At 29.8% G+C, this 14,461-nt stretch overlaps 1 protein-coding gene across 11 annotated transcripts in view; it reads left to right on the top strand.

The window, feature by feature from the left end:
- LOC143067932 (sodium channel protein para-like) overlaps window positions 1-8,509 on the top strand; it is a 99,281-nt gene extending 90,772 nt beyond the window's left edge. For 9 of the 11 annotated variants that reach the window (XM_076241563.1, XM_076241567.1, XM_076241569.1 and 6 more), the window contains 3 exons: window positions 243-350; window positions 3,751-4,021; window positions 5,343-8,509. In XM_076241563.1, coding sequence (XP_076097678.1) covers window positions 243-350; window positions 3,751-4,021; window positions 5,343-6,436 — 1,473 coding nt within the window. In that variant the 3' untranslated portion in view covers window positions 6,437-8,509. Of the gene's footprint in view, window positions 1-242; window positions 351-848; window positions 957-3,750; window positions 4,022-5,342 lie in introns of all 11 variants that reach the window. The other 2 variants (XM_076241573.1, XM_076241565.1) reach the window with 1 other exon arrangement.
- The last annotated feature ends 5,952 nt before the right edge of the window (window positions 8,510-14,461 follow it).

Below are 14,461 nucleotides of genomic sequence, written 5' to 3'. Positions count from 1 at the left end.
ATAGGAGTATGATAACTCTTTGTTAATAATCAATTTAAAATAATCATACCAAAGAAGAATGTTGAATTGATACATTCTTTAAATTAATTATTTTCTATTTATTTCATTCCATCTCAATATTTTACTTTCTTTCGTTTCATCAGAAGTTTATTGTGTTAAGTCAGTCATTAAAAACATTTATTTTTATGTTAAGACGTGTTCATTTTGTTTTTCAATTGTATGTTATTGCATGTTGTTAATAGGCTGGAGGATCGTTAGAAATGTTTATGACAGAAGACCAGAAGAAGTATTACAAAGCAATGAAGAGAATGGCCAGCAAGTCACCACAGAAGTCTATTCCTAGACCTGATGTCAGTGTAAAAAGAGTGTTGCCCTCTATTAGTGCTTTCTCGGCTTATCTACTTGGTTTTCCGTCTTTCATTGTTTGATTGCTCTGAATGCACATTGTAAAATGTCTTTCAAATATCGTTTGATTTCATATAAAAATTACTGAAATACATTGAGCCTAACAATTGAAAAAGGAATAACTGAGTAGATAATTGCTTCTAACCCTGTGGCTTCAGTCTTTGTAAAGCTCAATGGGGTCATTCTTTGTGTGCTGGACCATTTACTGATGGAATAAAGTATAGCATCAGATGCAAATATTTATGTTATAAAACAATATTTTATAAATATGCTATTGCAATTTCTTATTTGATAAATAAATAAGATTGTTTTCATATCATAAGATGAGTTAAAATACTCAGATCTATACTTAAATCAGTGAATGGTCCAATTATTAGTAAGCTGGTTTGTGGTTTGGTACTATCATCATCACATATTATCCAATGTTAACTTCTTTACTTCAGGCTGGAGGTTCTCTAGAGATGTTTATGACTGATGACCAGAAAAAGTATTACATGGCAATGAAGAGAATGTCATCAAAGGCACCCCAGAAATCAATTCCTCGGCCAACCGTTAGTTTTTCTCACTGTTGAATCACCAGACCTTGGAATTTTTGAGAAAAAATTTGTATCTCCCATTTTCAACCCATACTTACAACTGAATAATAATGTAAAAAAAAATAACCAGAATGAATGAAACCGGCATGCAAACCATTCTTTAAAGGGAACTCGAAATTTTATTATTAAATTAATTCACATGTTTTTTTCTCTTCAAAGAACGCATTCAATTTCACATTTGAACTGGGTTAAATGATTAATTAAAGAATAAGTATAAATTCATTTTTGTCCAAAGTATTGAATTGATCACATATTTATATTAAAAAAAGCTAGAAACTGTTAAATTAAACTCAAATTAAAATTACTTTCGATAATTGTAAAAATTTAAATGAATCAAAGATTATTTGTTCTCATCTTTCTGTAAATGCTATAGCTTTTCCTTTATAATTAAATAATTCTCCTGTTTGATAACCAAGTCTGGTTGTTTTCAATAGGTTTTCCTTTTTATATGCACCAAGCACTTTTATATGGTTATGACCACCTTATTAACACTTTAGCTTAGTTTCCAGTTGGTGCAGATCTCGGATAGTTTAGTATCTGGACGTTGCCTGCTATCCATCCATATACATTTGATATTCTTCACTCTCAGTAGAATTTTTGTCGTACATGTTCAAAGCTTTTGATTTTTTTCATCTTTGTTTCAAGTTGTAAAATGTATAATTGATACTTAATTGTAAAAACAGAAGCCATACCTACCTCTAAACAACTGAATGAATCTTAATAACATTTTTATGACCTCTGATATTTTGTGAATGTATACCCATATTTGCTTTTCATTCAAAATCGTTAGCATTTATGGTACCGAACAAGAACTTTACAATATCTTCGAAAAGCTAGTTAATGTTGGTATTTAGAAGCACAATTTGAAACATCATGTCGTTCAAATATGTCAGAAAAAACAAGAGTACTTTCATGCAGGCTACTTTCGAATAAGGGTTCCGGACAACTGTAATATCATATGGAATATTTATAAGTATCATTGGTTGTAGAAAAAAATATTTAGAATTTGAATTGATAAAAAAATAGACGATAGGAGTAATGCAGCTGTTTTTTAATATATACTTTCAAATCTAGTTTGAATACTCCAAATACGACAACGACAAAATAATCAAGGCTAATGTAAAAATAAACAATAACTAAACGTTTATAAGTATAAGTATATAAATTGATAAGCACCATACTAGTGGATTGTTGACAATGATGTATTATGTATTATTACATTTCTTCAAATGTTCGTTTAGTTTAAGACAAAATAATGCTGATATTTGTGTTACAAAACACGGAAGGCTAGGAGGTTGAATCGATTACACGACTTATTATTTTAACTATTTTTTATAAAATAATAAAACTATTTAGCTTTGAACATTTCACGACAATTATTCCATGGGGCATGCTTTGTGGTGATTGTAATTTCATATTTCTTTTCCTTAAGTGGGATACAACAAACTAATGAGATATAAAAGTTAAATACTTTTGTTGTCGAGTTAAAGTGAAATGAGGTTTTTAATGCCATCATACATTTCATTTGATCATGATACTTCATAACTATTTGTTAAATACTTGTTAGTATATCACAAATGCAAGTTATATATCATTTGTACTTATATAAACCTTTGTGTTGTATTTTGCATGTTTACAAATTTCTCTAATATTTTTTTTACAGTTTATACATAAACATAAATCTCACTTTAAACTTTTTGTAATACAGTCAACCCTGTTTTAAAGAACCACTTAAGGGAGAGCAAAAAATGTGGTCTCTTAAGATAGGTGGTATTTTAATACAGGTTTAATTTATATGAAATGTACTACAAAGGGATCTAAAAATTGTAGTCTTTTAACAATGTTTTTCGCTTAATACGGGTGCTCTATTCGGCAGGTTTGACTATATATCCTTTTTCAACCATCATGTATATGTTGTGCCTCACGTGATTTGTACTTCATTAATATGGTATCGTCTATAACTTATGATTCTGTGTGTATCAATATTATTATCCTTTATATATTTAGGAAATTGAAATATCACTTCCACTTTAATGTATAATATATCAAAACAGAACGTTTAATTCGGCACTCATTTTAACAATAAATAGTTGTATCATAACAAAAGATGCGAGAGGATCCATAAATGATAAACAGCATACCATAAAGAGAACATCCAAAAAAAGACAAACGTGGTCTACAACGAAACAAATAAATATATTATTTAAGAATTATGTCAATCTTAATAAGTCGTCCCTTGTTTAGACAAAAAAATTTCAACAGGAATTTATTTACTAAGTGCTGTTTGTTATAACAAAAGTTATTCAGTCAAATCAAATAAACTGACACACATATTAATATAAAAAAAAAAGATGTGGTATGATTGCCAATGAGACAACTGTCCACTCTTTTAAGCATTTTTTTCATCATACCGGAGAAAGGAAGAGATTCGCCAATGAGTGAGCAACACAACAACACAAAATAAACATGCAAGTTATAACTCAAGAAAATTCAAAATCCCCCACTGGATATAGATAATAAATTACCGGATACAAATAATATACTAGTACAGGAAATCAATATTTTATCAGATCGTTGCAGAAGCTTCGTCGGTTTATTAGGGTACATATTTGTTCAATCAATTCCAATTCCGATACAAGGTGCATAATATTTCTGTGATACAAATAGTCAATTCCATTTCATATCAAGAATGTCATTGCTATCATTTGTACATCTGTCTTTTTGTTGATAGTTTTTATACATTTTTCAGTTTTGGCCATTGGGAAAGATGTATGATCTGGTTACTAATCAAGCGTTTGATATTGGAATCATGATTGTGATTATGTTAAACATGCTTACAATGACACTAGAACACCACAACATGACTGAAACGTTTTCGACCGTTTTAACATATATAAATATGTCATTCATCGTCGTTTTTACCGTAGAATGTGTGCTCAAACTTTTAGCTCTTCGCTGGTTTTACTTCAAGATTCCTTGGAATGTATTTGATTTTGTTGTAGTTGTTTTATCCATATTAGGTGAGTGCTTTTAAAAAAAGTTATTACATTTGCATTTACATCATATACATTGCTTCTTTCACATACAGGTTTAACGGACTTATATACCATTGCTGGGACATCAGCTTATTTATTTACTGTTGTTTTGTTTTTCTAGAATCAATGCATCTGAATTAAGAAGCTGAATTGGGCTCCCAAATTATTTAATATATTTCCTTTGTATATTGAATGCATTTAATTAAATATAGACCTACTAATAAAAGAAAATTAACCAAAAACTTAATACACCAAGGAAAAATCTAAACGGATAGTCCCTTATCAAATGGCAAAATCAAAAGTCCAAACACATCAAACGAATGGAAAAACAACATACTTTTCTTATGCACATATATATAGATAACACTTTGTTTTATAGCTAGCTAAACCGGTCACTTGTATGACAGTCTTATAGAATTCAATTAATTTAACAACAATGTATGAGCAAAACAAAGACAAATAAGTGAAAATGACAATAATTGGGGTACAGCAGTCAACATTGTGTTATGATCTTTATCACTATAAAAAGGAACAAAAGTCAACAAACAAAAATGGCATATAGACACTCTATAAACAAACCACATAAGCAAAAATGAAAGCCAAGAATACAAAGAAAAAACCAAAGTACATTTATACAATGGCGGAAGGTATGACCCCAATTTAAACATGAAGTACTTGTATGTACAACATGTATTTCTTTAAATATATTCACTTAATCATAAGTCAAGTTTGCAAGTATTCTTTCAATGCATGTATATATGAATGTAGTTTTTTTTTCAAAAGAATTAAAATGTGTTAAAATTCAAATGCGATAAATTGAATGTGTCTACGAACATGACATTGGTTTATGTGTAGTTCCTGTAATTTCCTGAAGACAAGCATCAGCAAACAAAAATGATATTAAAAAGTTACCAGCAAGGTTGCAAGCTTATTAGCATAAATATGTTTGCCGCAAACTTACTGCAAGATTCATTTGCATGGTAACATAGTTGCTGCTAGTTGTCTTTTGTGAAATTTGACATTGAAAGATATCTTTAACCAATATAAATGAATTTGTATACTACAAGTTTGCCAAAAAAAATCTATAAAAAATGCACTGTAAAGCTTTTTTTACACGAATAAAATTCCACGGAGCAAACAAAGAACATCGATACTGAGAATATTAATAAAGTATCTCTGGTATGAAATAAATTCTTGGAAAATAATAGTAATATTTGAATAAACTTTATGAACAAAGGTTGTTTTTTCTTTTGCAGTAAATATATTGTATATACTTGTTGAATCTAATAATTACTCTTTTTATTAGGTGTTGCAATCAAGGATGCTATGGAGGCTTTACTTGTACCACCGACTTTACTTCGTGTAGTAAGAGTCTTCCGCGTTGGTAGAGTTTTACGATTAGTTAAATCTGCCAAGGGTATTCGAACATTATTGTTTTCATTGGCCGTTTCTTTACCTGCACTTTTCAATATCGGCTTATTGCTATTTTTAGTGATGTTTATTTATGCAACGTTTGGAATGAGCTTTTTCATGAATGTAAAACATACTCATGGCCTAGATGATGCATTCAATTTTGAAACATTCGGGCGTAGTATCATTATGCTTTTTCAAATGTGTACATCTGCAGGATGGAGCGATACCCTAGCAGGTTTAATAAATGAAAATGAAGGAAATAAAACTGACGATTGTAATCGAAATGCTGATCCACCAAACTGTGGTTCTTACGGTATTGCTGTTGCTTATTTAGTATCTTATCTCATTATTAGCTTTTTAGTGGTTGTTAACATGTATATTGCCGTCATATTAGAAAACTTTAGTCAGGCAACTGAGGACGTGCAACACGGATTAACTCCTGACGATTTTGATATGTATTATGAAAAATGGGAGCATTATGATCCGAATGCAACTCAATTTATTGATTTGGATAAATTATCGGATTTTGTTGACTATTTGGAGGAACCTCTACGACTTCCTAAACCAAACCATTTCATGTTAGTTAAACTTGATATTCCAATTTGTGATGATGATAAAATGTATTGTAGAGATATATTAGACGCATTGACTAAAAACTTCTTAGGTTCGGAAAACTTAGATAATACAGACATGGGAGTTAATCCGTTACAACAAGATAAAGCAAAAGTGGAATATAATGTTGTCAGTTCAACCATGAAAAGACAAGTAATGAATTATGCAGCAAGGGTCATTCAAAGAAGATGGCGGAAATATCAACACGTAAGAGGGGATTTACCGCCTCCACCACCATCCTACAACGAGGCGACTCAAAACGTTTCTCAGGAAGAACAAAAGGATGAACAAGCAGAAAATGATATAGAAATAGTTATATCACCATCAGAAAACAGAACAGTAGAATTAGGACCTGACAGTGACGTAGTTGCGTGATCAGAAATTTATTCCTTTTTTACAAGTTCATTAACTTGTACAGTTATACTTCAAACGTGTGTCAATATGAAACATAACAGGAATGCTGGATTTCTTAATCGTCATGCGGTGATTGTGTTTTATGCAGTGTAGATAGATAATTTACCAAAATACGTGAAATGATTGTCAGAGCAATTAATTGGCATAAATTATACTCATACACTGAACGTCTTTCCATTAGCCTGGTACTGGGATGCAATTTATTAATTATTATGTACATATTTTTTTTCAAATATTAACTCTTATTTGCAACTAAATAACGTTAAATCTTAATATTCTCAGAACTGATTTCTGTTACTGCAAATGTAAGTCACAGTATATACAAGAGCCATTTCCCTCAAAATTCTATTTAAAAAATTAAAAGAGATGTATTCTAACAAAAAATACATGTTGTTCCTGATGATATAGAATATAAAGTTAAAATACTATATACATTGTAGCCATTAAATCCTTTTACTGCTTGCTTAATATTAACATTATCATTAAAAAATAAGAAGATGTGGTCTGACTACCAATTAGACAACTCTACATCAGACCAGACGACATTGAAGTAACTTGCTATGTTTGTGAAGCGATTCAACTAAGAAATCAGCAGTAATGTGGAATCCCAAATTAATCTTCATTATCTGGACAACTGCATATTTTTAATGACATGACTTTTTTGTATTTCCTTTCATAAAGCTTCAAGCAACAAGCGGAGTTTGATTTGAGACTTTCAATTTTTTTTGTTTGATTATAGAAACCAGTTCTGTGAATTTCTATAGTAACATTAGTTGCAACTTAAATGCTTATTGACGTTTCAATATTCATCGAATGTATGTCATGTTTCAAATAACTCTTACTTAGATGTGTCTCATGTTATAAAATGTTAGCTATTTAGTAAATAGATACTTTTTCTTTTTTTATAAGATAAGGATTTTTTTTAGCTTATATTATTTTATAACTAATGGAATTGTTGTTTGACTGAAATCAATATACAAATGAATACTGTCGTTTTATTTTCATTTTTTTATATATTCTTCGCCGTTTTCAAAATAAAACCATTCAGCTTGAAACGGTCAAAAATCTTGTGAAGCCATTGTTTAAAGTACGTGCTGTATGCCAAGATCTAAATTTGACAAGATATCGTTTTACCGTGACTGCTTTCTTTGTATGAATTTTCTTGCAAGTGTTAAGGTTGTACATAACAATGATATTAATATTAATAGTTGGTGACAAAAATGCTCAGGTACAGATGCTCAATTAATGTTTCAACTACTGACGTCTTAAAAAGTCAAAGTAACATGATACGCCGATAGTTACAATGAGAAGGGGATAACAAAAACCTTTTTTTCTTTCTTCAAAATGATTATATTGATTCATGAAAAGTACTTACAAAGTGGTTTCAAATTTTCACTATATCTTTTCAATATTGATTTATTGTTCAGAATGTGCCTATAAAATGCTCATCAACGATACCACATTTGATTTTTTTTTACTCCTGAAGCCTATTTCGTCTCCAATATTGAGGAAATTGAGGTTTTGCCAAATGTGTAATCGCCCGTTTGCGTACCTATAACCTGAAATATAAATAATTATCAGTCCGATTAATTACTCCAATAAAAAATGGCAATTTCAACATCAAGAAGAATTGTTAATATAATGGTAAGGCTGGATTAACATATGTTTTCATTTATAATCACCTTTTTACATTGATCGAAGTATGCAAGCTTTAGAAACGGGAAAAGCATCGAATGTCATTACTTGTTTTAATTTTTGGTATGTTAAAATTTCCAATTGATACACGTACCGAATATTTTTTTAGAAAAAATATATCAAACAGCGTTGTAGATTAATTGCAAAAATATTTATCTCGATCGTATGTTTAATTTGCTTATTTTGAAGGATGGTTGAACATATTTTTCTAGTATCTAGTTTCTAAGAGATTATGATGGAAATAAATGTGGGTTCTCTTATTTGTTTTACTCGATTAATAGAAAGTATGCGCTTGCAAGAAAATTTGTCCAATGTGAACTGCAAGGTCGTGATACTCGTTTTAAATGAATATTTAAATGAATTGTATTCATAAAATAATTCTTGTTTTCAATTCTTAAATTTAAATATTTATATATTTATTAATAAAAAAATCTATAAAACAAAATGTTTCTTTTTTTTCCGTCCATGATTTATGGTATTAATTTAGATTTAAAAAAACCAAGTTAATATAGAGGCATGTTTACCAAATAATGTCGTAATAGTATTATTGATAGATTAGGTGTTTCTCACGTGTCACAATTTCTAGAAATAAAAATGCAAAGGAGTAGGGGCATTAAGGCCTGGTTTTGGCCCAAGAAAATAAAATGTTTGATAACTTTTTCAAATTGGCACATAATCTGTAGAAATGCATAGGGTCAAGAAATATAAATGAAGAGCATTAAGATTCTTATGTGATGACGTCACAATTACGTCATAAAATGTACTGTTTTCACAAAAACGATGAAAATTCAGAATTTATGCAGTTTTCTGTCTTTATTTCTGGTGTGGAAACATCGTGCGCAGCCAAGAAACAACACAATAATTTAACTGAAGCTTTATTATTACTATTGACAAAATCTCACCAAATATAAAGTTGTTTCTTGGGTGCGCACATACTTTTCCAATCGAAAATATACTTAAACATTTGATGAAAAACAAGGAAAATCACAAAATTTTACAAAATATACAAATTAAGGCATGATTTGTTGCCATGATAACTTGTTCAATGTCCAAAATTATTTTGTTTTTCTGAATACCTTCTACCTGAGATACTTTTCAGTAATTTAAAAATATGTATGATAACTTTTAAATTTGCAGTAATTTTTGGGCCAAATAAGGGGCTTATTGCCCCTACTCCTTTAACGAAAACGATTTATTCCTATTTATGCAGTGACTAATGATAATATACAGGTTTATATTAATAATGATAATATAAAAGTCCATATCGATCCGATAGTTAATGAAGCCAGTTCATAACAATAAACCAAACATTACACTAAGTTCATTATTCTAAATAGCAGTTTTTCGTTAAAAATATAAATTTCATTTAGAATTTAACCTTAGTGCTTGCCATATTTTGCCAGTTTTATTTTACTCTGATCTTCCAATGTAAGTAATTTTCACATTTTGATTTTTATTGTTTATATTTTCTCTGTACGACCCATGATTTTTTAAACTTTAATCCAATGCTAAAAAGAATTGAAGGCTTGACTTTTATCTATCAAGAGTCGGTAGGATTTGATTTATTCGTATTTTTCATGACTTGTACGTCTTGAGTTTATAATTTGTTTCTATCATATAAAATGTATTTAAATTGAATTTTGAAGTTCTCCTTATTATTAAACAGTCATATTACATTACATAATTTTCAAAGATATGCTATGAACGTATGTGATTTTCTTCTGTTGATATTTTCTAACTGTGATAATTTATTATATATTTATTTAACCACATCTTTTGGGGTAAGCGCTATAATACAATTTGTTATTAACCTTTGATTTTAGAGAATTCCACTTATGAATGTTCCTGTCATTTTGTATATAATTTATAGATATTGTTAGTTAAATTTATTAATACGATGATGCCTAATTTTTTTAATTACGCTTGTCAACCAGCAGAGAAACGTCTTTGTCGTTAAAAATTATAATGAAAATACATAAACCAATAAAAGAGAAGATTATATGGTTTCGTTGGAATTTACGACATTTAAGGATTTCGTAGATTGGATTTTAAAAATGGGGAGTGAAAAGTGAAAGTTGGACAAAACTTCAACATTTGTCACTGGGGGTCAATCACCACTTTTCTTTCCAACTGTCTGGTTTCTTCTACCATGGTCTTTTTTATTATCTTAACTGAATTGAACTTAACTTAACTATTATTTCCTTTGCTTTGCTACGAAAATTGAGCTTTCGATATATTAATGGGTATAGCATCACAGTCTGTTAACCATATAAACTTCTGTAAACTGTATGAATATATGTATTTGTTTTTTTTGGCCAAATAATTCTTTTAAATGTGTTATAAATATATCCCCTACAAGTTGGTAGGGTTTTTCATCAATTATTGGACAAGCTTCTGAGAAAAGCTGGTTATATAATGCATTCTGATCATTTCGAAAGACATAACAGCCGCCTTCATAGATGTTTCATGAAAAGGATGCGAGAAGCGTAAGATTAATAGTCCAGCACAAATATTAAAAAAATGTCTTACGGATATATTAAAATGAGGCAAAAGTTCAAAAAAATATTTGGATAATGTAACATAATGTGTTTCTCGAAATCCGAATAAATTTTGAAAACATATATCAATTAAAGGGCGACTATCGTATATGCAAATTTTCATTTTACTTTGTACATACTAATGAAGATACTGCTCAATAAGCACAGTAGATTATATAGTATTATTAGCACTTTTTATGAATGTGAGAACTTGTATGTCTAAAAAATGGATGAATAAATGGTAGAACCCGTTTACCTAATAAAAAGTTGTCATGTATAAAGCAAAAAAAGCAATGCATGTACATGTTAACATGACTAAAAATATCACTTAAAGTTCCTATGCACAAGAGAAATATAGGGTATACATTACTGTTAAAATCTTCAAATATTCACACCACCAAGATAAACACTTAAGCATTTCCAATACAGATACGTTGAATTGAAACTGTTTTCTTAATAGACTTCACTGCAAAGAGTTGTTGCAAATAGTATTATGCATTGTAGCAACAATCTCCATAATACAACCATCAATTTTGTAAAATATCACAAATGTTAATGAATAACAATAGTACATATGTGTAACAACTTTACAAATAGTAACAATTATAATATTCCCCATGAAACACCATTTGCCATAAAATTTATTATGTAACCTATGTTAAATGTTGCAGAGAAATTAAATTTCTTGTATTTGTACGTGTTAAACTGTGGTTTTTTCATCCAATGCACATTTTTTCTATTTTTATTATATATAGTCGTCACTTATGAAAATATTGTTTATGGGCCAGTTGAAACTACTTATTTCGATATCTTTTTGGTAATAATAATGATTTTTTTTTATCTTTGGCCCACTTATTCAAAATAATCAAAAATAAGGGTTATTCCTATCAAAATATACATGTACCAAAATTTTATGAAATATCAAAAATGAATATATATTTTTCATTCGAAAAGAAGTAAATCTTGTGTTCATTGCTTTTAACAAAAATTACAGATAAGAACTTTCAACTGGCCTCTAATGTATAAATCATTGCGAAAATAGGTTAAAATAAACCAATAACGTGTTGTCATTGTGACATGCTTTCTTATCTACACCAATGCATTTTGTATGTGTACAAGTATCTGACATACTTCTTTTTTTATATATATAATTAATAATAAATGCTCAAAAATGGTATGGAAAGATTGAAGCTTTCAATGTGATGAAAAGATGTGGAATTTTATGCACATTTAAATAATCTGTCAAATTGTCATTTATGCTTTTGTCATTTCACATTGTTCATTTCTTCTGTAAATAAATTTATTACACAATAAAAATGATTTTAACCAACATGATATACTTACTATTGAAGATACCTGATGTTAATAGAGTTCCTGAGCTATGTCGTCAATAGAATTGAGAATGGAAACAGGGAATGTGTTAAAGAGAACAAAACTGTCTTCGGACTAGAAAATTATATATAATGTCCATTAAAAAGACAGTTCTTATCGTCTTTGGAAGTAAAAGATACAATTTGAACAATAAGTGGTACATCATAAACACGATTTTAATAAATATATAAAAAGAACTCGAACTTTTAATAAAGACATTCCAGACAGTCCGAGTGGTGTTCAACATTGAGAAATAATAAACTGGGAACCAATTTGAACGATAAAAAAGAAAAATCCCCAAAATATTGAAATCAGAGGAAATTTCAAAAAGGAGAGTCTATATTCAAATGGCAAAATCAAAAGCTAAAATACATCAAACGGATGGATAACAACTTATATATCGACTTGATACAGGCATTTTCTTATGTAGATTATGGTGGATTCAACCTGGTATTATAGCTAGCTAAACCTCTCACTTGTATGACAGTTGCATCAAATTCCATTATATTGACAACGATGTGTGAACAAAAACCCAGACATAATAGGTATAAATGTCAAAAATAGGGATACAGTCGTTAACATTTGTGTTATAATCTTAATCACTATAAAACAAACAAATATGTAACAAAGAAACACAAAAAAGCATATAGACAAGGCACATTAGCAAAAAATAAAAAAAAAAAAAAGAATACAAAAATTTACAATAGCACAATAACGGGATTTATAAGTACAGAGCCATGTCATATGTATTAAAGAAAAAACAAAAAGGCATATAGACACAGCACATTAGCAAAAATGGATGACAAGAATACAAAAAATATCAAAGAACAACAGCACAATGACGGGATGCATAAGTACAGAGCCACGTCATATGGATTAAAGAATTTCAAAAGTCATATAGAAAAAGCACATAAGCAAAAATTAGAATAGAATGCAAAATTTAGCATAGAACAATAACACATGACGAGATGTATAAGCACAGAGTCACGTCAAATGGATATCACCAAAAACAGACTAAACAGTAAAACTAATATCCATAAAGACAAATTAAAGAATATGCATGTGACGTCATTAAAGCTAAACCAATAGTAAATAAAACCACAAATATTGCATGTAGAAACCACTGAATTAGAGTCGTGTGACTTTGGGAAGGAACAAAACAAAGTGTGGCAGAATTAAACATTTTAAAAAGCACTTTCACCCTTTCACCATTTACCAGGGACAACGACTTAAATGAAAAAAAGCAGTTGCAAAATGCATAAATTACCAGATTGACGCAAGCACAGACAGAATTTACTAACTCTTACAACTAAAGGGTCCAAAAACAAAAGTAACACTGGTAGCCAAAAAACTGATAACATAATACAGTCTTATCAATTTTGGGGCCCTTTATAGCTTTTTGTTCGGTGTGAGCCAAGGCTCCGTGTTGAAGGCCGTACATTGACCTATAATGGTTTACTTTTATAAATTGTTATTTGGATGGAGAGTTGTCTCATTGGCACTCACACCACATCTTCCTATATCTATTATTTATAACAATAGAAAGGTGTTGGTTAACATCCTGTAGCAACAGAACGTAAATCAGAGAAAGGAAACTGCGGAGTAAAGTGAGAACCGAACTAGCTATTAGACGGCAAAATCTTTATCAACAGATAATGAATAATCCCAGTTATTTTCATAGACTTATAAATATGAATCGCAGCAACCATCAAACCTCTACAAATCTGCTGATTATGTTTTACCAGAAGACTAAAAAGATCTTTTGCAGTTTGTGTTTCAAGTAGACTATGAAAATATCAGTCGGCAACTATAGGAACAACCTAGTACCATAGAGGCACCAAAATTACAGAGACAGAAGTTATTAAAGCAAATTGGTGAGCTCAATACTATGAATAAGGATGATGAATAAGGAATATAAGCGGCGCATTTTAAACAAGAGTGCACACGCTGAAATGTCTCGCCTTCTATACTAATCATTGATATTATGTTGATAGTCCTAAGTATAAAGCTAAGCGTTATTACAACTGTCACATAAACTTAACATTTACCAAGATAACTAAACAAAGACCAATGAACCTTGAAAAAGAGGTCCAGGTCAGATGAACCATGCCAGGCAGACAGGTACAGCTAACAATGCTTCTATACAACATATATAGTTGACACATTACTTATAGTTTAAGAAAAATAGACCAAAACACAAAAACTTAACACTGTGCAATGAACCGTGAAAATGAGGTCACGGTTAAATAAAACCTGCTCGACTGACATAAAGATCATAAAATATTTCCATACACCAAAGTAGTTGACCTATGGCATATAGCATTAGATAAAAAGACCAAAACTCAAAAACTTAACTTTGACCACTGAACCATGAAAATGAGGT

Source organism: Mytilus galloprovincialis, chromosome 3 (genome assembly GCF_965363235.1).
Source record: "Mytilus galloprovincialis chromosome 3, xbMytGall1.hap1.1, whole genome shotgun sequence".
Lineage (NCBI taxonomy): Eukaryota > Metazoa > Mollusca > Bivalvia > Mytilida > Mytilidae > Mytilus > Mytilus galloprovincialis.
The sequence above is the reverse complement of the archived record's forward strand: the minus strand, read 5'-3'. Positions and strand labels throughout refer to the sequence as shown.